Source organism: Vipera ursinii (assembly GCF_947247035.1).
Source record: "Vipera ursinii genome assembly, chromosome: 7".
Taxonomy (NCBI): domain Eukaryota; kingdom Metazoa; phylum Chordata; class Lepidosauria; order Squamata; family Viperidae; genus Vipera; species Vipera ursinii.
In genome coordinates this window covers 18,075,812-18,102,211 of record NC_139521.1, presented here as the reverse complement: position 1 = coordinate 18,102,211, position 26,400 = coordinate 18,075,812, and the positions used below count along the sequence as shown (strand labels likewise).

At 42.5% G+C, this 26,400-nt stretch overlaps 1 protein-coding gene across 2 annotated transcripts in view; it reads left to right on the top strand.

The window, feature by feature from the left end:
- GUCY1B1 (guanylate cyclase 1 soluble subunit beta 1) overlaps window positions 1-26,400 on the top strand; it is a 90,811-nt gene that overhangs the window by 22,022 nt on the left and 42,389 nt on the right. For both annotated transcript variants that reach the window (XM_083366926.1, XM_083366927.1), the window contains exons 3-5: window positions 9,090-9,190; window positions 10,284-10,402; window positions 19,276-19,473. In XM_083366926.1, the coding sequence (XP_083223052.1) occupies window positions 9,090-9,190; window positions 10,284-10,402; window positions 19,276-19,473 (418 nt within the window). The remainder of the gene's footprint in view (window positions 1-9,089; window positions 9,191-10,283; window positions 10,403-19,275; window positions 19,474-26,400) is intronic.

The window sequence follows — 26,400 nt, the reverse complement described above, 5'->3', positions numbered from 1 at the left end:
ACCTGCCTTAGGGTACTTTCAACCAATATATTAAGAAAATTTATAATATAATTATAAAAGTTAATATTTTAATTTTAGATTGCAGGGTTGGAAAAAGTATTCTAATATTTTACTAGGCTTATTACTAAAATTTTGACTCGTGTTCATTCAACTTTAGGATAGAAAGAATCTTTCTGCTTGAAAATGATATCAGCAATGTTTTAAAACATAAGAGAACCCATCCCCAATGTCTGTATTCATATCTAATAGAGTCTGTTTAAAAATTAGTCTTAATTGACAGGTATGATAATGTAAACCTACTGTCTTCAACAAACATACTTCTTGGGTTGATACACATAATTTTCAGAATTTTTGAAGTCATGAATTCAAAAGAAACCATTTTGGCTTAATGTGCAGGAGGCCGCGTGGCTGATTGCGCCACTGCTGCTGCTCGCAGCAGAAGGCCATGTGGCTCATTGCACTGATTGCACCGCTGCTGCGGTTCACAGCAGATGTGCGACGAGCCATGTGGCCTTCTGTGAGTGGCAGCAGCGGCGCAATCAACCACACGGCCTCCTGCACATGAAGCTAAAGTTCATGACTTCAAAAATTCTGAAAATTATGTGTATCAACCCAAGAAGCATGTTTGTTGAAGACAGTAGGTTTACATTATCATACCTGTCAATTGCACTGTTGCTGCAGCTCACAGCAACTGTGCGATGAGCTATGCGGCCTCCTGCTAGTGGTGGCTGTGGTGTAATTGGTGCAGTGAGCCATGTGGCTTCCTGTGAGCGGCAGCAGTGGTGCCAGTGGCGCAGTGAACCATATGGCCTCCTGTCGCAAGTAGCAGCAGTGGTGTGATCAGTGTGATGAGACACACAGCCTCCTGCCACGAGCGGCAGCAGCAGCGTGATTGATGCAATCAGCCATGCGGCTGTCTGCCGCAAGCGGCGGCACCGGTGCAATGTGCCACATGGCATGAGGCTGTAAGCAGCCGCAGAAGAACTTGGGCAGCAGCGCCACAGGTGTCGGGGCATGAGAGTTCTGGCTGCAGCGGTCCTAAGACCTGTTGCCTCTTTTGGAGGCAAAAAAATATAAGAGTGGGTCTTATTTTTGGAGAAACATGGTATACAAGTCAGGAAATCACAGTACAGACAACATGGTAAAACAGACTGGCTTCATATTGGCAACAACATTAGTGGAGGAAAGTGGCAAGAAGGTGACAAGCAATAGGGAGAAAGCAGAACTATTTAATTCATTTTTTGCATCTGTGTTTACACAAAGGGAAAAAACAGTCCAACCTACCAAAAACAGTGCCATAAAAAACAGAATAGAAAGGCAAGTTAAGATAGGCAAGAAAATGGTAAGTGAACACCTGTCAAGCCTATACGAGTTCAAATCACCAGGACCAGATGGATTACACCCCAAGGTTCTCAAGGAACTGGCAGATGTGATCTCAGAACCACTGATCTATATTTTTCAAAGAACCTGGAGCACTGGGGAACTACCAGAGGACTGGAAGAGAGCTGATGTAGTTCCCATCTTCAAAAAAGGGGAAAAAATAGATCCAGGAAACTACAGACCTATCAGCCTGACCTCAATACCTGGGAAGATTCTAGAAAAGATAATCAAACAACAAATCAGCGAACATCTTGATGCAAACAAAGTCATCACTAAAAGACAACATGGGTTTGTCAAAAACAGATCATGCCAGACAAATCTTATTACATTCTTTGACCAAGTGACAAAATTAGTGGACCAGAGGAATGCTGTAGACATAATTTACTTGGACTTCAGTAAGGCATTTGATAAATTATATCACAACCTACCGTATTTTCCGGCGTATAAGATGACTTTTGAACCCCTGAAAATCTTCTCAAAAGTTGGTGGGTCGTCTTATACGCCCAGTCGCCTTATACGCCGGAAAATCAGTGGGTGGCGTCTGGCGGGAGCCGGCAGGGCAGTCCTGCGCACGCGCGCACTCCCCGGCTGCTCCTTAGCAGCTGAAGAGTGCGCCCGTGTGCAGGACTGCCCTGCCGACTCCCATCTGACGCCCTTTGCTCTTGAGGCAGCTGCTGCCTCAGGGAAGAGCCGGCTCGCTCTTCCCTCTTGAGGCAGCAGCTGCCTCAAGAGCGAAGAGCGTGGAGCCGGCAGGGAAGTCCTGCGTGCGCGTGCATTTGCAGGACTTCCCTGCCAGCTCGCTCTTCCCTCGTGTCGGATGGGAGCTGGCAGGGAAGTCCTGCACACACGCGCGCACGCAGGACTTTCCTGCCGGCTCGCTCTTCCCTCTTGAGGCAGCAGCTGCCTCAAGAGCGAAGAGCGTGGAGCCGGCAGGGAAGTCCTGCTCCCGTCCGATGCTGCACTTCCGCCGGGCGGTGCTGGCCGAGACGAGCCAGCAGGCAGCCGCCGTGAGCGTGACAGAGGGGCAGCAGCCCCACGCGCAGCAGCCGCCGCCGGCTCAGCAACAGGTCCAAGCGCAGGAGCCGCACCGCCAGGCTGCCCAGGAAAAGCAGCCACACCAAGAGGCTGCACGCCCAGTCCAGCTCCATGAGGGGCAGGGCGGGAAGCCGGTCGGGAAGAGGGACCGGGAGCCCGGGCCGAGCGCGCCTCGGCCGACGGTGAGAGGAAAGCGGCACATGAAAAAGAGGCTGCGGGCGGAGCTGCCCCACCCTGCGCTGAATGGGAGAAGTTCAAGGCCTGGGGGGGAAAGCAGGAGGGGCGCTGGCCGTGGCGGGTGGCGGCTGCCCTCCGGCGCTGCCTGCCGCCTGGGAAACACTGCGTCTTGGGGGCCAGCAGAAGCGCGGGAGCAGTGGGAGGGCCGGCGGGGCCAGTCGGGCCTTCGCCTCCTCTGCGACGGACAGGGAGGGCAGGGCATGTAAGTATTTTCTGGCGTATAAGACAAAAAACCTTGAAAAACTTCTTAAAAGTAGGGGGTCATCTTATACGCCGGGTCGTCTTATACGCTGGAAAATACTTGATAAGATAGAAAAATGTGGATTAGATAGCATCACCACCAGATGGATTCGTAGCTGGCTAACAGGCCATACTCAGCGTGTGGTCCTCAATGGAACTGCATCTATATGGAAGGAAGTGTGTAGTGGGGTGTCCCAGGGTTCTGTTCTGGGCCCAGTGCTCTTCAACATCTTCATTAACGATTTGGATGAGGGGATAGATGGGGAACTCATCAAATTTGCAGGCGACACCAAGCTGGCAGGAATAGCCAATACTCCAGAAGATAGGCTTAAAATACAGGAGGATCTGGACAGACTCAAACACTGGGCGCTATCTAACAAAATGAAATTCAATGGTTAAAAAGTAAGGTTCTACATTTATGCAGGAAAAATCAAATGCACAGGTATAGTATAGCTGGTACCTTGCTCAATAGTAGTAACTGCAAGAGGGATCTTGGAGTCCTAGTAGACAATCACTTAAATATGAGCCAGCAGTGTGCTGCAACTGCCAAAAAAGCCAACACAGTGCTAGGCTGCATTAACAGAGGGATAGAATCAAGATCAAGTGAAATACTAATACCACTTTACAATGCTTTGGTAAGGCCACACTTGGAATATTGCATCCAGTTTTGGTCACCACGATGTAAAAAAGATGTCGAGACTCTAGAAAGGGTACAGAGAAGAGCAACAAAGATGATTAGGGGACTGGAGGCTAAAACATATAGGGAATGGTTGCTGGAATTGGGTATGTGTAGTTTAGCGAAGAGAAGGGTGAGAGGTGACATGATAGCACTGTTCCAACATCTCAGGGGCTGCCACAAAGAAGAGGGAGTCAAGCTATTCTCCAAAGCACCTGAAAGCAGGACAAGAAGCAATGGATGGAAACTAGTCAAGGAGAGAAGCAACCTAGAACTAAGGAGAAACTTCCTGACAGTTAGAACAGTTAACCAGTGGAACAACCTGCCTCTAGAAGTGGTGAATGCTCCAACACTGGAAGTTTTTAAGAAGAGACTGGACAGCCATTTGCCTGAAATGGTATAGGGTTTCCTGCCTTAGCAGGGGGTTGGACTAGATGACCTCCAAGGTCCCTTCCAACTTATGATGATGATGATGATGATGATGATGATGATGATGAGCATCAGGTTACAGTTACAATAGCAATAGGTGCATTATTGGAAGACCTGAAAGACCAGGTTAAGGACAGATTGTCTTTCTATGTTGTCACTTTCTATGTTGTCACTAAGAATTGACAACAATTTGCTTTCATATAATCAAGGATATTTTATGGAACTAATGTGAGATCAGAATAATATCTTATAGAATAAAAGATCATTTTCATTACAAGGAAATAATTACATGATTGACTACATGTATGATTCACCATTTACATATATGTAAAGTTGTAGAAAATTCACAGCAAACAGATTTATGACAACCTCCCCTAATTGGCAATGTGAGCTATTTGCAAAAAATTCTTTTTGGAAAGTTAAAATATGCACACATTATAGTTCATAGAAGGAAATTTAAAAATGGAGGTAGATAGGTAGGTCAATAAATAGAGAGCAGATATTAGAAGCATTTCACTTCAAATATTGAAGATTCAATAATAAAGTAGCCCTTGGTACAAGGTGTTAAAAGTCCCATAGATACCAAATGTAGAAAGTTAGGCATGTATATATAATAGTTCTATTGAAGGTGGCTTAATTCCCTAATTTCCAATGTATGGTTTCTCTACTGCTATACTCTTGAAAATCATCTATATAATGAAGCTTAGATTAAAAGAGAGATGGCACATTATTCCATCAGATACATTTCAAATTGCATTAAAATTAAGCATACATTCAAATAAAAATTGTCCATATGAATATTTTTGAAAATATATTTGGTGTCTATAGATGTATTGGTCTCTCACCAAACCAGCAGAATTGGATTACAAATTCTCTTGGATTTGGAAGCAATGACCTCACTGGTCTGAATACTTCAGCCTTTATTTCTAGGTAAGAAAATAATATAGTAACATAGCATGAGCAGAAATAAAAAAAATATCCAAGGATACCAAAGTACAATAACAAAGGAAAAAAATTCTTATGACCCTGTTCCAATCAGGAAATACAAAAGAGGTGATGGTGGGCAGATGCCTTTAAAGTCAGTAAGTATGCAATACCTTTCTGATTAAGTCTGTGTGTTGGGGGGAGAGAGCAGGGGGGGGAGGCTCAGCTAATCTCAATATACACATGTTGTACTTTGACAATAAAGGTTTATTATTATTATTATTATTTGAAAAGTCCCATCTTAGGGGAATTCTGACTGACATATATGAGCTCTGAACCATATTACGGCTTTTTGGTGTTATTTCATGGATTTTGCCAAGACCAAAGAAGATGTTTATTTTCTCTTCTCCTAGGAATGCTTTGCATAGTACCAACTAACAATGACACAATCAGACGATTAAGATATATTTCTTTCCCAAGATTGAAGATGAGAAAGGCAATTCTATTTTATAGATGCCCCACCCCCACCCAAAGGACAAGGCAAAGCAAAGTATACAAAAATATAACTCTTTAGTAACAAAAATAAATCCTTGCTTGAGTCTGTGTTACATAATCATTACACAGGGATATGAAGTTTTATTATAATATATCAAAGAGCTACATATAATTATCCAATTCCTCCTTGCTAATCTTCTGGTAAAACTACTAGCACTACAATGCATTTTTCTAATTCCAAATGAAAAAAGGAAACAATAGTAACCTTTAGTGTACTTTCTGCTCAGGAAGGAAATATGAAGTCCTTGGGTGATTAGCTTTATTTTAAACTCCAAATTTAAATGTGCTTAATGATCTTTTTCCAGTGTGTATATTGTAGGCATATGCTTAAATTTAGCTGGGAAAATGGTTATAAAAGATGTTTAGCAATTAACAGTCAAACCTAACTCAACTTATTTTGGTGGGAATGTTAGACTTATAATTTGGTACAATGAATAATCTTTTCTTACTCAATTTCTTGGATCATTTTAATGAACAGCAATTCATTAAATAATGAGACTGGCACATGAAAATTGTCCTTTGGTTGATTATTATAAAGATGTATGAAATCATTAATTATTTACATTTTCCAGATGGGGCAGCATATTCAGAGGGCTAGATACAGTTTTACATGTTCTAAACTTTCCAAATACTTAGTTACTTCTATTATTGCTGTTTATTTATAATTAAGAGCAGCATATTGCAAGTTCAGTAGTATCCTTTTACCTTCATGCTCCGGTACTTCTGATGATACAGACCAATTACCCTGATATCAATATCTAGGAAGGTCCTGAAAAAGAATCAAGCAACAGAGCTGCGAACACCTAGAAGCAAGCAAAGTTATAACCAGAAGCCACCATGGGTTTGTCAAAAACAGATCATGCCAAACAAGTCTAATTTTATTCTTTGACAAAGATTTCAGTAAGAGATCTAACAAAGTAGAATACAACCTACTTCTTGGTAAGCTTAAAAAATGTGGGATAGACAATATTACCATCAGAAGGATTTGTAATTGGCTGACAAATCACACTCAAAGTGTGGTCCTCAATGGAACTACGTTTACATGGAAGGAAGTATGCAGTGGGGTACCCCAAGGTTCCATTTTAGGCCCAGTACTCTTCAACATCATCACAAACAACTTAGATGAGGGAATAGAAGGGGAATTCATTAAATTTGCAGACAACATTAAACTGGTAGGAATAGTCAACACTCCAGAAGATAGGCTCAGGATCCAGATGGATCTCAACAGACTTGAACACTGGGCCATATCTAACAAAATGAAATTCAGTGGAGAGAAAAGTAAAGTTTTACACTTAGGCAAGAAAAACCAACTGTATAGATACAGATTAGAACAAACTTGGTTCAATGTTAGCAACTATGAAAGGGATTGTGGAGTCCAAGTGGACAATCACTTAAATATGAGCCAACAATGTGTGTCAGCAACCAAAAAAAAAGCCAATGCAATCCTACATGGCATTAACACAGGGATAGACTCAAGATCATGTGAAGTATTAGCACTGCATTATAAAGCCTTAGTAAGATTCACACTAAAGTGAAGAAGAACTAAAGAGCCTCTTGTTGCGGGTGAAGAAGGAGAATGCAAAACTTGGGTTGAAACTTAACATTAAGAAAACCAAGATCATGGCATCCGGCCCTCTCAATTCCTGGCAAATAGATGGGGAAGAAATGGAGGTAGTGACAGATTTTATTTTCCTGGGCTCTAAGATCACTGCAGATGGGGACTGTAACCAAGAAATTAAAAGACGCTTGCTCCTTGGGAGGAAAGCCATGGCAAATCTAGACAGCACACTAAAAAGCAGAGACATCACCCTGTCAACAAAAGTGCGTATAATGAAGGCTATGGTCTTCCCAGTTGCAATGTATGGCAGTGAAAGTTGGACCATAAAAAAGGCTGTGTGCCAAAGAATTGAGGCCTTTGAACTGTGGTGCTGGAGAAGACTCCTGTGAGTCCCTTGGACTGCAAGACGATCAAACCGGTCAGTCTGAGAGGAGATCAAACCTGACTGCTCTTTAGAAGGCCAGATCCTGAAGCTAAAACTCAAATACTTTGGCCACCTAATGAGAAGGAAGGACTCACTGGAGAAGAGCCTAATGCTGGGAAAGGTTGAAGGCAATAGAAGAAGGGGACGACAGAGAATGAGGTGGCTGGATGGAGTCACTGAAGCAGTAGGTGTGAGCTTAAATGGACTCCAGAAGATGGTAGAGGACAGGAAGGCCTGGAGGAACATTGTCCATGGGGTCGTGATGGGTCGGACACGACTTCGCAGCTAACAACAACAGAAGATCCACACTTAGAATACTGTATCCAATTTTGCTTACCATATTATAAAAAAAGGTGTAGAGACTCTGGAAAGAGTGCAGAAAAGAGTAACACAGATGATTTGGGAGATGAAGGCTAAAACATAAAGAATAGTTGCTGGAATTGGATATGTCTAGTTTAATGAAAAAAGGACTAGGACATGATACTGTATCAGTGTTTCAATATCTAAGGGATTGCCACAAAGAAGAGGAAGTCAACTTATTCTCCAAAGAACCTGAAGGCAGGACAAGAAGCAATGGATAGAAACAAATCAAAGAGAGAAGCAACGTAGAACTAAGGAAAATTTCCTGACAGAACAATTAGTCATTGGAACAACCTGCCTCCAGAAGTTATGAATGCTCCAACACTGGAAGTTTTTAAAAAGAGTTTGGACAACCATTTGTCTCAAATGGTTATAGGGTTTCTTGCCTGAGCAGAGGGTTGGATTAGAAGACCACCAAGGTTCCTTCAAACTCTCTTATTCTGTTATTTTATTTATTTGTTTGTCTATAATATATAATACAAAAACACAAAAGAAAATAGTAGGAAAATAGGAGAGGAAATAGGGAAGGGAAAAGTGTGGGGCAAAGCAAAAAAAGAAAGAAAAGGCATTGACTTCTGACTCCCTTTCGTGCAGTAAGTAAGATAATAACATCAAACCTCAACTTTTACATAATAATACAAAATAGCCATTTCTACTACATATATTCTCCCATTGTTCAAGCATTACATTAAATCCGAAGTTTTTTTCCCACTGAGTCATACAGTGCTTTTCATATTCATTCTCCAAATTCAGATTCAGTAACAATTTATAACCCTTGGCAATAATATGTCAATCACTACCACTACTGTAACTCTTTTTATCTGATTTAAAATTTTCTTTCAATTGTTAATATGTAAACCATTGGCAGACATGTCCTTCTGACTCTAGTCCTGCATTAACACAAAGTCAGCGGAGTGATCTTGAGCCAATAGGTCTCTCTCTGACCTAGGAAGCTAGTTGTAATGACTTGTTCACTGACTCAAAGGCATATAAAAAAAACCCACACAAAAAATCCAATAAGTTGTTATGTTATACTGTGTTATGTTTTCCTGTGTTACATTTGAGATTCTTCTAGTATTGGAGTCAAAATATGACATTTATACTTTATTTCTTTTTTCTTCCCATTAAGATTGTTACCTTGGGCTACATTACATCTTCACTCCTACACATTTTCAGTGTTCTCAGCAACTAGCAACATTGATCTTCTCTTTTATAAATGTCCAAAATATACGGTATCATTTTTTAAAAAAGTATGTTGTACTTTGTTCTAGGAGAGAGGCACAACTGGATGAGGAAGGGCAGTTTCTGGTCAGAATTATTTATGATGATTCGAAAACATATGATTTGGTTGCTGCAGCAAGTAAAGTCCTCAGTGAGTAAATCTGGCTTTCTTTCAGCATTGCTTCTAAAGGATATGATGCAATTCAGCTAGTTAGGCCATTGCCTTCTGTAACTTGTTTTATGATATACATGACAGTTTATACATAGTCCAAAAAAAGTTTTCTGGACTATTATTTTTCAATGACTTGACAATGGTATATGCAGTCATTCTTAGAATGTTTGAAATTAAGAGCAGACCTCAGGACTGCTAAGGAACACTTTCTTTAGAAGAGACATGTCAAACCTGTGACATCACGTGACATCATGCAACGTATCGGATTGTTTTGCCATTGCCGGCAATGGGCTGGGCGCAGTTTTCACGTGATGCATCTGGCCCACAGACTGGCAGTTTGACACCCCTGCATATAGTGGCCTCAGAGGATCAATTTTCCTCTGAAGTGGCTAACTTTATGTTCATATTCCTACATGCTATGATCTCAGTAAATATTAGTATCCCCTTCACTGGCTGATTTCTGCCACTTAAATTTGTATGTATATGCACATATACACACATAAACACAAACATGTCTAATACATGTGAGCATTTAACATCATATATAGTTTGTTCCAAATTTTTTTTAAACAGACTCATGAATTGTAGTTTGTTGAAATTAGAATTGCATGAGATAGAATGCAAGATACTTATAGTATATGTGCTTCTCAACCAATGGAGATAAGGTACACAATGTATTTTGCATATCACAGTTATTCTTTATTATAAGCTTCAGTTTAGAAGAACAAATGTACATGTGTTTATTAGAATTTTGGAAGAATTTGTTTCATCACAATCCAATCCTTTGAACTTTGAGACAATACTTGAAGGTCCTCTAAATGTGCTGGTTATTTAACTTGAAATCTCTAAAATGCTTTAAGTTCTCATAAAGATTTTATAACTGGTTTTGAAAAGAAGTAATAGATATAGTGTGTGTCTTTCTACGCTATAATTTGCTGATTTCCTTATGGTATTGGTTGACACTGCTCATTTTATTATTTTGCTTAATCAGTACTGTACTATTATTTCTTCTTAGCAAAAAGCAACTTTTAAAAACCCCAGAATTTTAGTGTTTTGTTTGTTTATTTTGCAGACCTTAATGCTGGAGAAATCCTTCAAATGTTTGGGAAGATGTTTTTTGTGTTTTGCCAAGAATCTGGTTATGACACCATCTTACGTGTGTTGGGATCAAATGTTAGAGAGTTTTTACAAGTAAGTTAACTGAGACAAATCATCAATGGCTCTGTTCCAGGACAATTTATTTATTTATTTATTTATTTATTTATTTATCTATTTGTTTTTATAAACCGCCCTTCTCCCGAGGGACTCGGGGCGGTGTACAGAATAAGGTAGGCATACAGAATGAACAATAGTGAAAACAAACAATAGTAAAATACAAACTGGGACCCCAATTAGAGCTATCAATAAATTTAATTTGAACAGTGTGGTTTACTGTGGTACTATGAACATTTACTTAAACACAACAATGTAATTTATCAAATCTCTGGATCCAGAAACGGAAATCCTTTCACTCTGGCTACTTTGCAGACAGTAACTTTTTATTTGCTATGACACTAGCTTTATTAAAAACAATGGCTTGATAATTCACATTTAAGAACCAAAATAATACACACCAAACTTCAGTTTTTCTTGTAATTAGGAAATTAGTGGAAATTATAAGAAGAAACATATTCATCTAAAACAAAAACAACAAAAAAGCCCCAGCCGTGACTACTAAATTCCATTTTCATTTCATTTTTGTTGTGACCAGATAATGCTATAGTTGAACCTGTGACATCTTGGGATGAATATTTTCTGTTCCAGTAAGAACATGATAAGCTAATTTGAGTTATTTTAATAATGGGAGTTATTTTTATAATATCTTATATACATTTATTCATAGGGGGACAAATGGAATTGTTTTAATCCTAATGATGGCACTTCATAGCATCTAAAACAAATATTCTAATCATATATTTTTATTTTTCTATAGCTTTGTAGACAATAAATGACAATGATTTATACATCAAATAGCATTAATCAAAAACTTGAAAAAATGTGATTCTGTGCATTCATTATTCATACATCATTCCAAAATGCAACCATTGTTGTAAATACAACTGTTTAATTTTATGGCTTTAAAAATATATTCAGTACATAATTTGAGAAGAAAATATTGCTAAAAGCAATGCTAAAGCAGCTTGTAAAAGAAGAATGGCTAGTCAATAAGTGCAATTTGAGGCATCCCAGGAGTATATTTGCATTAATAGCATAAAAGAAAAATCAGACATAGAGTGATGGTTAATAAAAAATATTTTAGAGAGTACTCTAGTAGTCTGCTCATATTCTGTTACTGATACAAATATGCACTCTCTGAAAATATAATATTCAAAAATATGGTAACATATCAGACAGCTTTGACCTTGAAAGCTAGTTTAAAGATGGCCAGGTATAAAAATGAATAAAGTTTTTATGTTTCCACCTACTTTAACTGAGTTTTCTGTGCAGTTATTAAACACTCAAAATGTAATGTCCCAAAGGTGCTTTTTCATGAGATAACTGGACTTTCTTTGTTCTCTTTGAAGACGTTTCGCTTCTCATCCAAGAAGCTTCTTCAGCTCTCAGACTTCTTGGATGAAAAGCAAAACATCTTTAAAGATAAAAAAGAAAGTCCAGTTGCCTCATGAAAAAGAACTTTTGGGACAACCAAAAGATGACTGAGAATCTCCATAGAAATCAAAATGTAATGAGGAAAACATGATAGTGCATCCATATTTTTCACTGATACTTGAAATAAATGGAATCTGTATTCTTTCCACTTCCTTTGATGCATGAAAGCTTGAATAAAAGCCAGAGATATTAAAAAAAACAATTTAGGGTATTACTTAACAAGTAATTGGAAGGAGCATTAGTAACCAGATATATCAGTGGTAGAGTCACAACCATTTCCTGTCCCTACAACTGTAAGGATAACATGGGACATTCTCCTCCTCCTTGACTCATGTCACCAGCTGCCATGGCCATAACATTCAAGAACAGTGAACTTACAACTATGCTCCATATGACTGCACAGCTGCTCTACAATATTCTCATGTTTAGCACTAATCATCTGGCCAAAATTTGTTCCCTGCCTCAGCTAACCCTCCTAGGATTTATCATTAACAGTCAGGTAGTTCAGGATAATAAGTCTTTAAGATAGTTCAGGAAAATGGATCACTGGCTAGAAACTGACTTAAGTATACAATTGATTGTCTAAGTAGCAGTGAATACTAGCATTCAAAAAACTGTAATAGCTAAAATGTCCTTAAATCACCAACTATGCTGTGCTAAATGGGACCATTAAGCAAACAAAAAGAAAAATAAGAATAGCATATACAACACTGAATATTTAAAAATGGAGATTCATTGGTTGGAAATTCATTTGCCCTTTATCTTTTAGTATGCATAGATTTCTTCTGAATAATATTCTATACTAGCAAATTATACTAGAATAGAATACAGCTGGAAGGGACCTTGGAGTCTTCTACTCCAGCTTCCTTCAGTTTTTATGATTTTCTGTTTTAGGAATTAGAAAACAAAAGCATCTAGCATGGCTGCAAACAGACTTCATTCATAGTTTCCTTAATCACGTTTTCTGGAATAGAATAGAATAGAATAGAATAGAATAGAATAGAATAGAATAGAATAGAATAGAATAGAATAGAATAGAATAGAATAGAGCTGGAAGGGACCTTGGAGGTGTTGTAGTCCAGCCCCCTGCTGGAGCGCCCATGATTTCTGAAGGCAAGCTGTTCCACTGGTTAATTGTCCTCACTGTTAGGAAAGTTCTCCTTAATTGCAGGTTGCTTCTCTCTTTGGTCAGTTTCCAACCATTGTTTCTTGTCCTGCCCTCTGGTGCTTTGGAGAATAGTTTGATGCACTCTTCTTTGTGGCAGCCTCTCAAATACTGGAATACTGCTGTCATGTCACCCCTGTTTCTTCTTTGCTTTAGAATAGCGAAACCCAAGTCCTACAGCCGTTCTTCATATGTTTTAGTCTCCAGGCCTTGGATGATCTTAGTTGCTCTTCTCTGAACTTTTTCCAAAGTCTCAACATCTTTTTTGTACAATGGTGACCAAAATTGGTTGTTGGTATTCCAGGTATAGTCTTCTGCGGTGTTGGCTATTCCTGCCAGTTTAGTGTCATCTGCAAATTTGATGAGTTCCCCTTCTATTCCCTCACCTAAGTCATTTATGAAGATATTGAAGAGTACTGGGCCTAAGACGGAGCCTTGTGGTACTCCACTGCTTGCTTCTCTGCATGTGGATGTAGTACCATTGCGGACTACTTGTTAAGTACGGTTTGTCAGCCAGCTACAGATCCACCTGGTGGTGATGTTGTCTATCCTACCTTTTTCTAGTTTACTAAGCAGCAGGTTGTAGTCCACTTTGTCAAACGTATTACTGAAATCTAAGTATACTATGTCCACGGCGTTTCGCTGGTTGACTAATTGAGTCACTTTATCAAAGAATGAAATAAGATTGGTTTGGCATGATCTGTTTTTAACAAACCCGTGGTCTTTGCTTCTAATTGTTCACAGATCTGTTTTTGGATTATCTTTTCCAGAATCTTCCTGGGTATTGATGTTAGGCTGATTGGTCTGTAGTTTCCTGGGTCTGTTTTTTTCTCCTTTTTTGAAGATAGAAACCAATCAGCTCTTTTCCAGTCCTCTGATAGTTCCCCAATCCTTCAGGGTTTTTGAAAGATATGGTGCAATGGTTCTGAGATAACATCTACCAGCTCCTTCAGAACTCTGGGATGTAATCTGTCGGGTGATTTATATTGAAGAAGCCATGGGAGGCAGGAGTGAGTCGCAACCACTGAAACAACTGCGATGGTGGCTTGCTCTACCAGAGTGGCAGAGATCACCCCAGCCACCCCTCAGCAGCCCAGACCCCTAGTAGCCAGGGGGAGAGCCCCTCAGCCTGAATCTGAGCCAAAATTGTTTCCCTTTGTGTGAAATTTGCCAGAGACCTCCAGCAAATGGGATTTTTCCTTGCTTATGTTCTTGCTTACATACAAGTATATGGAAGGACCCTCTCCAGTGAGGAGGCTAGAGTCAGGGTCGTCACCCTGGTTCTGGAAGGCACCTTGACCCATTGGATGGTGACCCTGCACAACTCTAGTGCCCTGGAACTCCACTTCATATTGGCCCTGAGAAGGCATTTCAAAGACCATCTGGCCGATCAAAAGGCACAGGACCACATAAAGATGGTGAAACAGGGACAGTGCCCTGTAGCAGAATACACAGAGGATTTCCAGGACCTGGCATGTCATCTCAACTGGCCTGAGGACATCTTAGTGAATTGCTTCCAGGACAGACTCAATGATGACCTGTATAATGCAGAGCCCCGGTCTGCCTACATGACTGGTGCATCCTGGCTGAAGAAGCAGAGATCAACCACCTGAGAAAACCCAGGGTGAGAAGAGGAAGCCAGACTGAGAAACGGTGGCAACAGCAAAAGACAATGAGTTAAAAGGCATACCCAGGGAGTACTGCGATTTAGCTGAGGTGTTCAGCGAGACAGGTTTGGATGAACTCCCTCCTCACTGGTCCACGGACTGTGCTATTGAGATTGTCCCAGAGCCAAACTCCCAAAGCCCAAAATATACTTCATGACCCCCAGACAACTAGACAAATTGTGGCAATTTATAGATAGGAACCTGGCCCGGGGTTTCATACAGCCAGCAAGACCCCGAGTTGCAGCCGCTGTATTGTTCTGGGAAAGGAAAGATGGGTCTCTTTGTCTATCTGTGGACTACAGAGGTCTTAATGCCATATGCCTGGAAAGTGTGCACCCCTTGGCCCTCATGAAAGACATACCGGCCCACTTAGTCAAGGGAAAAGTGTTTTCTAAACTGGACTTGTGAAAGGTGTATTACTGGATTAGGATCAAAGAGAGAGATGAGTGGAAGACAGCTTTCAACTGTCCCCTATGTTGCTTCCAATTCAAAGTGCTCCCCTTTGGACTACAGGGAGCCCCTGCCGTGTTCATGCAGCTGATAAATGAGGTGCTACATGAATACCTATATAAAGAAGTTTTGGTGTACCTGGATAATATCTTAATTTACACCGAAACGAAAGCTGAACATGTGACATTGGTTAGAGCAAGCTCCGTGCAGCCAAGCTGTATGCTAAACTCTCCAAATGTGAATTTCAGCAAGAAAAAATTTACTACCTAGGCCAGTGATGGCGAACCTTTTAGAGACCGAGTGCCCAAACTGCAACCCAAAACCCACTTATGTATCATCAGGTGCCGGGTGGGGATGGCCAATTGGGTGAGTGTGGCCAATTGGGTGGGCATGGCCCATTGGGTGGGCATGGCTGCAGTGGTAACAGCAGACTGGGTGGGACTAAAAAGTCCAATCAATCAATTCCAACTTTGCGAGGTCTTTTTTTTCCCTACGAGAAGTTGAAATTGATTGATTGATTAAACCTTTTTTTTTTTGCACACGACGGCAGAGGCCTAAAGCGAAAAGGTTTTATAAAACCCAGCTGAAGGCCTAGGACTGGGGTGACAGTGCGCTTGCCCACAGACAGGGCTCTGCGTGCCACCTGTGGCACCCGTGCCATAGGTTCGCCACCATGGACCTAGGCTACCGAATCTTGCATGGGTGGGGGTAATGAATCCAGAAAAGGTGTGCGCCATTTTAGAATGGGAAAGCCCCGCACACCAGGAAACAGTTGCAAAGTTTCCTGGGCTTCACCAACTTCTATAGGCAATTTCCCCCTCTTTCACACAAATCACCCTCCACATCACAAACTTGCTGAAGACCAAAGGGGCAGGGGATAAGCCAAAGCACAACCAGCACTAAAGTGCACCATGGAATCTCAAGCCACATTCAAAAAACTAAACAGACTTTTCTCTGCAGAGCTAGTGTTGAGCACTTAGACCCACAGAAACCATTTGTCATTCAGGCTGATGCTAGTGATGTGGCCATAGGTGCAGTCCTCCAAGAAGAGGACTCCAAGAAATTAACTGAAACAGAACAATGCTGGGAAGTGTGGGAGAAGGAGGCTTATGCTGTAAGGTGGGCCCTTCTCACATGGGGACATTTCCTAGAAGTGAGTAAAATCCCTTTCCAGGTTTGGACTGAGCCCAAAAAACGAAGTGCTGAAGACCCAAAGGAAGCTGTCCCCTAAGTAGGCACAGTGGACCCAACACTTCCAGCACTTCAATTTGACCTTCCCCTATTTGCCAAGAGGGAGGAACTTTCTAGTGGATGTTTTGTCAAGACTGCCACAATACAATAGTGTAAAAATGGAAGTAGTTAAACCTATGCTCCCTGTGCAGCAGCTAGCCACATGGTAACCATGAGGGCACAATCAAAAAGCACCCCATCACTAGACACCACTACTACATTGACATTTAAACAAGCCTTAGAGAAAGATGACTGGTTCCTCAGTCACAAAAATCTATGCTCCATGTGGGAGGGACTGGCATGGGTAGGGGGTAAGCTGTACGTCCCAGCTAGCCAGAGATTAAAGACTATGCAAACTTGCCACAATTCAAAGGCAGCTGGGCACTTTGGATTTGTAAAAATCCTACGCCTACTGAAGAAACAGTTTTGGTGACTCCATCAAAAAGGATGTGGAGTTATGTGGCCAGCTGTCCTACCAGCGTGGCAGCAAAGTGAAGGCAAAGGAAAATGCCTGGCCTGTTGCAGCTGGTCGTAAGCCCTTCAGCACCCTGGAAAGAGATCTCTGTGGACTTTATTGTGGAATTGCCCCAAAGTGCGGGAAACACCAATATTTGGGTGGTGACTGACCTGTTTTCCAAGCAGGTCCATTTCATCCCTTGTCAGAAGGTCCTGACCACCAAAGCTCTAGCAAAACTATTTCTGCACCATGTCTACCACCTGCATGGGGCCCTACAATGTATAATTTTGGACAGGGGAGTCCAATTCACCTCCTGGAGTGTCTTTTGGGACCTTTTGGGGACAAGCCAGGGCCTGATTTCTAGTCATCATCCCCAAATGAATGGTGGAACAGAACAAACTCAGTACTGAAGCAATACCTGCGATGTTTTATCAACTACCAGCAAGACAATTGGACTGACCTACTGCCATTTGTGGAAGTGGTGTATAACAATGCTGTCTACTCCAGCACTGGCTTTACCCCTTTCCAAGTAGCCATGGACAAATATTCCATCCCATGCCCAAATTACCAGAAGAGGGACCCCATCATCCCTTCCCTTAAGAAATGGATCAAACAGGTACAAAATACCTAGCCAGTAATCAGAAAAGCAGTAGATGAAGCCAGGGCAGCTTATGAAGCTCAGACAAACAAAAAAAGAATGGAACCCAAACCATTCCACATAGGGGACTGAGTATACCTGGTCCACTAGATTCCTGCAGTCCCTATAACCATCAAAGAAACTAGGGCCAAAATTTGTGGAGCCATTCCCCATCAAACTCATCATAAGCCTAGTTACAGTAGAATTGGAACTCCCCAAAACAGGCAAATTCATCCTGTATTACACTGCAGCCTGTTAAAACCTGAAATAACCTCACCTTTACGGCCAGCAGCTTCCCCAGCAACTCTGCCCATCATGGTAGAAGGTGAGCAACATTTCAAAATTAAGAAGATTCTAGACTCCCATAAACATCATGGCATGACTCAGTATTTAGTGGCCTTGAAAGACCTCCCAGCATCCCAAAATGAATGGGTTCACAAAAAAGCTCCTAGGTTGCTCAAAAAGTTTCATATGCTTCACACAGACAAACCTGACTAAAGCCTTTTCTTTTTTTCTCCCATTTTATTATTTTATGTATTCTCCAGGTGGAATTAGGGGGCAGCATGTTAGATTCCCTCTGTTTCACTTTTTTTGGGCTCTGCCATTCTAATGGGAGGGGGGAGATTTCACTTGTTTGGGACAGGGCTAGCAGATGCAGTTCCTTTATTTTATTCTCTCTATCTTTGATGTATCCCTTTTGGTGTGAAGAAGGGGGAGGAATGTGCCATAAGAATTCTTTAGATCTTGCCTTGCCTTTCTGTTTTCACTGATTTTCAATAAAAGTTACTCTTTGTAACAATGCCTGTTTCAAGATTTCTGCTTTCTTGAGAGCATTAGCTGAGGCAGGACTTTACACAGTGAGTACATGTACCTCCTTGATAGGACTTTGCTCACTGATTTTCCTGCTGATTGCCCAGGTCTGACTCTCTCACTCACTTTTCCATTCCATTTTCACACAGACTCTCCCATTTCCCTAACTAAAGGTCCTGCACTCTGGCTTAACCCCCATGCTTTCCAGGGTCTGTTGGTTGAACAGATCCTTTTTGTAGTAGGAAAGGCCAGAGAGAGCAGAATCCAGCTGTGATTGGGAGAAGGGTTCTCTCATTCACACACACAGACATACATACATTTCCCCTCATTCCCCTGGGCTCTAAAGTTAAAATTCCGTGGGGAAAAATAAACTTCTTCTTTTGGATAAATTTAAAACAAGCATGTATGTGAAGGAGGAAACTGGCTATGTGGTACCTAAGAAATTAATTCATAAGATACTTGTTTTGTTTGGACATATCCCAAAAGATTAACGTTTACATAACTCATAGGAGACAAATTCTTAGCTATTTCCAAAGTTTTGAACATTTACAGATATTAAATATGGATCTGATCTCACATTACATAAAAAACATCTTTGTTCCTCACCGCTTATGCTTTAGAGTTACATTAACAACATATAGCTGCATAAAATTCAGGAGTGGGGATAAATATAGCAAAGATTGATTGTACAGTAATTTAGAATTGATGGAAATGATACTGATTGTGGTTATTCTGAATGTTTTTCTTTCACAATCTTCGTGTAAGTAAAAGTAAATTAAGGAAAGTAGGGGATCCTTGCAAAGTAACAGATTTCCCATCCAAGTATTGTTTTCTTGATTTCATTTCTTGTAATATGTGCTTTCCAACACCTTTTGGGGTTTATTTATACATAAAAGGTATACTTTGAATCTCTGTTTACCTAAGCTTGAATATAGTTTCTCTAATAAGAATGTCAGAAAATTAGATTATAACATTTTCTTGTAATTATTTCCCCCCCAGAATCTTGATGCTTTACATGACCATCTTGCTACAATATACCCAGGTATGCGTGCTCCTTCCTTTAGATGTACAGATGCAGAAAAGGGGAAAGGCCTCATTCTGCATTACTATTCAGAGAGGGAAGGGCTCCAAGATATTGTCATTGGAATCATCAAAACAGTTGCTCAACAAATTCATGGCACAGAAATAGATATGAAGGTAAGTGTTAAGATAAAGTCTCTCTAATGATTGATATTTCACAAATATGTAAACTTATTTATAGCAATTTCTTTATCTCTTTTTCAAAAGTAAACTTATTTTCAACATACTGCGTTCCCATTATTAGGCACACAAGATTATTATGACAGTGGATATCTCATCATTACTTTGTTATTCTATTTACAAATTTCAAGAATTAATTTTTATTTATAGGAAGTAACAAATAGCAATATCAGAAACAGAATCCTGTGTAAATTTTGTTTAATTTATGGCTAATTGTATATTAATTGATCCATCAATTCTAGAATCCTAAATATGTTTATGATACAAAATCAGGATTTGCCCCACTATTTTATTATCTGACACAGGATGGGAAAAGGATTCTTAAGAATGGACAAAAATACTACTACTAGAGAGTAGTATTACTAGAGAGTTTCCAATTCTAGTCTTCAGAGAAGAGTTACTTTGGAATATTCCAGTTTCTTAATGTAAGCCTCACTTCTCCAGTTGGTGTCCTTCAGATTCTGTGAACTTTAGTACAGGTAATCCCCAAGTTACGAGTGTTCACTTAATGCTTCACTTAACAAAGTTACGTGATGAGCTCCCCCTAGTGCTTATGAGTAAGTCCCATAGTTATGAATATTGCAGCACCACGGCAGTCATTCACCTTTATGAGCAACCACAGTCTGCAACATTCACCCTGGTTATTCCCTCCCTCCCCACCCCGGGTCTCCCTAGGCACTGGGTCTTCAATACTCATCCTATGAAGATCGAGCTCCTTCACTTTCTTGGCTACTCAAGGCCTTCACTGTATTCGCAGAGAATGGAGGCCTAAAGTAACGTAAGATCATGTCTGATCAGTGGGGCGAGATCTCATGCTACTGATCTTGTGTGATCTCATGGTACTTTAGGCGTCTGTTCTCTGCAACAAAGAACGGAAGCAAAGCTGGGGGACACTTCCACGTGTCTCTGGAGGCTGGATCTGGGCTCCAGAGGTGTTTCCAGGGCGCTGCCACCCAGATTTGAGGCCAGGGAGTGCTTCCATGCACCCCATGCAGCCTGATCACGGGGGAAGGGGGGCTGTGGAAGGATCCCCTAGCCCAGGGGTCAGCAACCTGAAACAGTGAAAGAGCCACTCGGAACCGGTTCCCTCACAAAAGGGAAAACTGGGAGCCGCAAAAAATGTGTGTGCATGTGCATACATGCGCGCATGTGCAGAACAGGGTTTGACTGAAGAGTGGAGCCAAGGCGAGATATTATTATTATTATTATTAATATGCACCTACCCTGCATATTTGAATTGATTGAACTTTTTTAGTCCCACTTTTTTTTTTGGACTGCACATGGCAGAGGACTGGGAGCCGCAGGAGACGACTGAAAGAGCCGCATGCGGCTCCGGAGCCGTGGGTTGCAGACCTGTGCCCTAGCCTCAAATCCAGGTGGCAGTGGCCTGGAAATGGCCTCTGGAGCCTGGATCGTGCTCTGGCGGAGGGGGTTACAGAATCATTCCCTGGCCTCAAATCTTGCTGGCAGCAGGAACCACAGCAGAGAGGAGACGGAACTTTTCCAGGTGAGTCCAGCATGGCAGGAAGGGAGGGGGAAGTATGCAATACCTTAGTGAGTCGGGGAGGCTTGGGGGCCTGTTCCAGCACTAGACCCTCCATGGCCTTCCCCACCCTGGGATACCTCATGTTCGCTTAATGAGCTGCATGCATTTTAATGAACAAGGGAGTAGTTTTGTATCTCAAACGAGATTCACTCTACGAGTTTTCAAGTTACAAGTGGAATGGGCAGGCTCTATTACACTTGTAACTCGAGGATTACCTGTAACCACAATTCCCAATTCATTGACCATGCTGTTTGAGAAGTACCAAGTAGGGAATGACTATCATTACCTGTTTAGGTGTGAGGACATCAATTCCTTCTCTTTTTGCGCCCTCTAATTTTCTTTTTTAAAATATACACAAATAATAGACTCTGCATAGACTGTATCAGAACCCATATTCTAAGGGGACCCTTTTCTCACTTTAATCCTAATGCTACTCTTTCTATGCTTTTGGGTTCTGCCATGTTCCTATAGGGGAGGCGGGGAAAGGACTGCGGGCTATTGCTCTGATTTCCTCTATCACTACACTGTAACACTTTGCTGTTTCTGCATACTTCCTCTGAACTATCTTTCCCCTTGATGTCAGCTAGAAGGGGGGAGAGAAGAAAAGAATGCATCTCTGGCAACTGGTTTATCTCCACTTTCGGAAGGGAAGGTGTTGTGATTCAGGGTCAGCCTGTGGGTTCGGCAGTTGGGTTGGACGATTCAGAGGAGGAGGGGGGTGTTGGAGAGGTTGCTGAGGGAGTTGGAGAGCTTGCTGATGAGAGCCCTCAGCCAGGCCCCTCCCACCTGGTCACAATGCAGAACCAGCTGTGTGAGCCTGACAGCGTGGATGAAGATGACCCACAGCTGGCCCTGTTCAAGGACGGCCGACGCAGGAGGCAGTCAATCAGGAGTAAACAGGAAGGCAATGAGGCACCTCGGAAGGAGGCAGAGAGAAGCCACGCCCTGAACTGTATAAAAGGGGAATGCGTGGGAGGGCTGGTTTGCTGAAGGCAACCATTTGAATAGTTCCTGTTTCATGGTTCGTGTTTGCTCTTTGCTCTCTTTGCTCTCTTTATGTTTTTATGTTAATAAATTTGGCAGGCTTAGTTCCAGCCTCTTGCCTTCTTGTAAAAGGGGTTGTCCCTGCCTTATCTGCAGGGCCGGTAGCAGGCTGGTACAGAACAGAAGGTGTGAAGAGCTGACAAAACATCACTGCAACCCTGAGACAGCCTGGCGTTATCTGCTCTTTCCCACAACGTTAAGGATTGGCCTGGGGATTGGCCCATTCGAACTGGCTGGATGAACTTTGGGGTGGGGTTTGCTTGGGACACTTTTAACCTATTGATCTGAGTGGGAAACCCTCAAATCCTGTCTATTATGCCCGCTATCAGCTTCTCCTAATAAAAGTTCCTTTTGGAATAGTTTTCTTCCATGGGTTCTGCTTTCTTAGGATGAGGTTTCCAAGTGGGCACTGACATTAGGCAGGATCTGCAGTAATAGTCATCTCGGAAGGAAAGCTGTTACTAGGGAACTTGGCAAATCATGTCAGACAATGGAATATAGAGAGAAGAACCTGCTATGTGGGGGGAGAAACCTCCTGCCGACCAGACCCCTGCAAGCATTTAAGTTCTGGATCCTCAAGCTCTTTGGAAGAGGAGGTGGTGACAGAGCGCCACCACAAGCCTAAGTCATCGATGGGCATTGGGAATGACGACTGGGAGAAGAAGGCCAGAAAAGTGACACTCAGATGGGGCAGTCATCAGCCAAGCTGGAAGGAGGAGATGGAAAGGTCTATCCATCTCAGTGAGGATGAGGAGGATCACCTGGGGCATTCCAGCTGGTTGCTGGAACAGGCAATCGGCACGATGAAGATAGCCCTCGACTCCATGAAAGAGGAGAAAGCTGAATCCTACCGAGGCACCATCCGCATGGGGTCCGGCAGGAGAGGAAATGAAGGGGAACCTGAACCCGAGATCTCAGACCCATCTGACGGAACCACCGAACCCATCGCGGTCGCCACTACTGCAGTCACCCTCATCACATGGAAACCACAGACAGAGAGGGGAGTCAACACAAATGGAAGAGGCAACGGTCCATCCAGAAGTTCACCTAGAACAGCTAGAGCAAATCTGAAAAGTGCCATAAAAGATGCAAAGCAAGCCCATTGCCAGAAAATTCAGAACTTTTTTCAAGACCCTACAAACACCAGTCAAATGTGAAAAGGAATCCAGACCATTATGGATTACAAGGTGAATCCACTGAGATGCAAGGATGACACGGACTTCCTAAACAAACTAAATGCATTGTTTGGTAGATTTGAGACATCCAATAATACTCCTGCTAGGAAAGTTGTGCCCCATCCTGATGAGCAAGTGCTAAGCTTTGATGTTACCTCTGTCTGGAAAACACTAAGGAAAGTTAACATTTTGAAAGTAGCAGGCCCAGATAACATCCCTGGACGTGTCCTTAGAGATTGTACAGATGAGCTGGCTTGTGTCCTCATGGATATTTTCAATCTCTCATTGCAGCAGGCAGTGGTCCCATCATGTTTTAAGACGGCCATCATCTTGCCAGTGCCAAAAAAGTCCACAATTACAGGCCTCAATGATTACCATCCGGTTGCACTGACATCCACCATTATGAAATGCTTTGAGAAGTTGATAAAAGACATTATTGTATCCAGCCTCCCGCCAGCATTTGAGCCGCTTCAGTTTGCCTACCGACCAAATCGCTCTAGGGAGGATGCTATCTCTTCTGTTTTCCATATGAGCTTGAAGCACTTAGAGGAAAGAAATACTCATGTGAGTTTGTTGTTTGTTGACTTCAGTTTGGCATTTAACACAATCATTCCCCAGCATCTAGTAGACAAACTGGGCCTTTTAGGCTTAAACACCCCTTTGTGCAACTGGATTCTGGATTTTTTTTACCATCAGGCCCCAATATGTGCGAGCTGGAACAAATACCTCTAATATCATTTCCCTGAGCACAGGTTCTCATCAGGGCTGCGTCCTAAGTCCACTGCTGTTCACCCTGTTGACCCATGACTGTTGTGCTAGGTTTGCCACCAACCATATTGTAAAGTTCGCAGATTATACAACAGTAGTGGGCCTTATTCATGATGACAATGTGGAAGCTTACAGCAAGGAGGTTGAGGGGTTGGTAAATTAATGTAAAGAAAACAGCCTGGTTTTAAATACCGGTAAAACCAAAGAAATCATTGTCGATTTCAGAAAAGGCAGGCACACCCACACTTCTCTGTGCATTGATGATTCACCTGTGGAGATGGTTACCAGCATCAATTTCCTGGGTGTGCAGCTAACAAATAGGCTGGCGTGGTCGCTCAACAGTGAGAAACTTGTGAAGCAGGCACAGCAGCGCCTGCACTTTCTGCATCGCATGGGAAAAGCTCATCTTCCTTCCCGTGTTCTGACCACTTTCTACAGGGGGACAATTGTGAGCATCCTGTCATACAGCATCACAGTCTGGTTTGGAAGCATCACTGCTTCAGACAGGAAGGCAGTGCAGAGAGTGGTGAGGATGGCTGAAAAGATTATTGGCAGTTCCCTCCCTTCCATCCAGGACATAGCACAGAAGCATTGTTTGAACAGGGTCCGTAAGATTATCTGGGACACTACTCATCCTCTTCACAACCTGTTTTCCTTGTTACCTTCTGGGAGGAGGCTTCATGGTATCCGTAGCAGAACATCCAGATTCAACCATAGTTTCATTCCATACAGCATTAACCCTGTGAACTCTCAGGCTTCCTTCTTCCATTATATATTCAAGTTGGACAGTATTTAATATTTTATTGTTATGCATATGTAGGGGTGTGGGTCTATACATGTATGTAGTATGTTTGGGGTGCGTGTCATGTATGTGTCTCACTTTGAGAGCGGGCAACTAAATTTCATTTTTGATGTGTGCCATTGTGCCCACAATAAAAAATGACAGTAAAGGTTAAAGATTATCTTATCTTACTAGATGTGAAGTTCTGTGGGGAGCCGTGGCACCTGGGATTCTTCCTAACCCAGGTACTCAACTATATGGAGGAATACGGCTGGGACATCCCCACTGACTGGGCCAGAATTCACATTGTGCAAAACACCTTGGATGGCATTGCCGCAACCTGGGTCATAGACCTCCATGATTCTGACGCCCCGGAGCTACTGAATTTCAACCAATTCATGGTCTCCCTCAGGCGCAGGTTCGAAGATCCTTTGGCTGACCAGAAAGCCCAGGAGTGGATAAAGACGGTGAAACCAGGCAGACGGCCAGTGGCAGAATACACCCAAGAATTCTAAACCCTGGCCAGCAAACTGAACTGGCTGGAGGACATCCTGCTTAGCTATTTCAATGACGGCTTATACTACGACCTCTACGATGCCTGCCTCCCTTGGGGAGACCCTTACCGGGTGCAAGATTGGCACATCCTAGATGAGGAAGCCGAGATCGACTTAGCCAAGAGGCAATGCAGAGGAGGAAGACTGTGGGGGAAATTGCTACTGGAGCTGACCCGCAAAGCAGCCATCAACCTCCAAAAGAACCACCAGGTGTTTCAAATGTGGCACGGAAGGGCATCATGCCACTGAATGCCGCTCTCGCACCCTGACTGGAAAACCAGACCAGACTCCTGCCAGGAAGTCCGGAAAACCACCAGCGAAGCCAAAGGAGGTAGCCATGAAAGGCATGAAGACCGTTGAGTTCCCCACCTCAGCTCAGCGAGGAAAGGGAACTCCAGCCTACACAGCGGGAGCGTCCAACTCATCTGATGACAACTCCGAGGGTGAACCCCTGGTAAGTGGACCCATTGGGCCCCTCACCAGGACAGTAATTTTGCTAGCCCCGACCATGCCCGAAGCTATAGAAGTTAGGGCATTAATTGACTCCTGGTGCACCCACTGCCTTATAAGCGCAACACTAGTCGGGAATTTAGGAATATCGGTGAGGACACTTAAGAAACTGATTTCATTCAGTCAATTAGATGGGTCCATAGCAGGGGGGATGCCCACCACCCTAGCAATGCTACCACTTCAACTCACCCTGGGGGACCACATAGAGACTATAACATTCATGGTAACCCCTGGCATGGAATGTCCCATAATCCTAGGCATGGTGTGGCTAGCCAAATGGAATCCATGGGTGGACTGGAGAATGGCAGAACTTAGGTTCCCAAAAGGGGAATCAACCAAGGCACCAATCAGGCAAAACCCTGACCGAAAAAGCCACAATAGGGTGAGAAAAGGAAATACCCAAAATACCAGAGGAGTATAGAGACCTAGCTGAAGTGTTCAGTGAAGACAGGTCTGATGAATTGCTGCCGCATGGGCCCACGGACC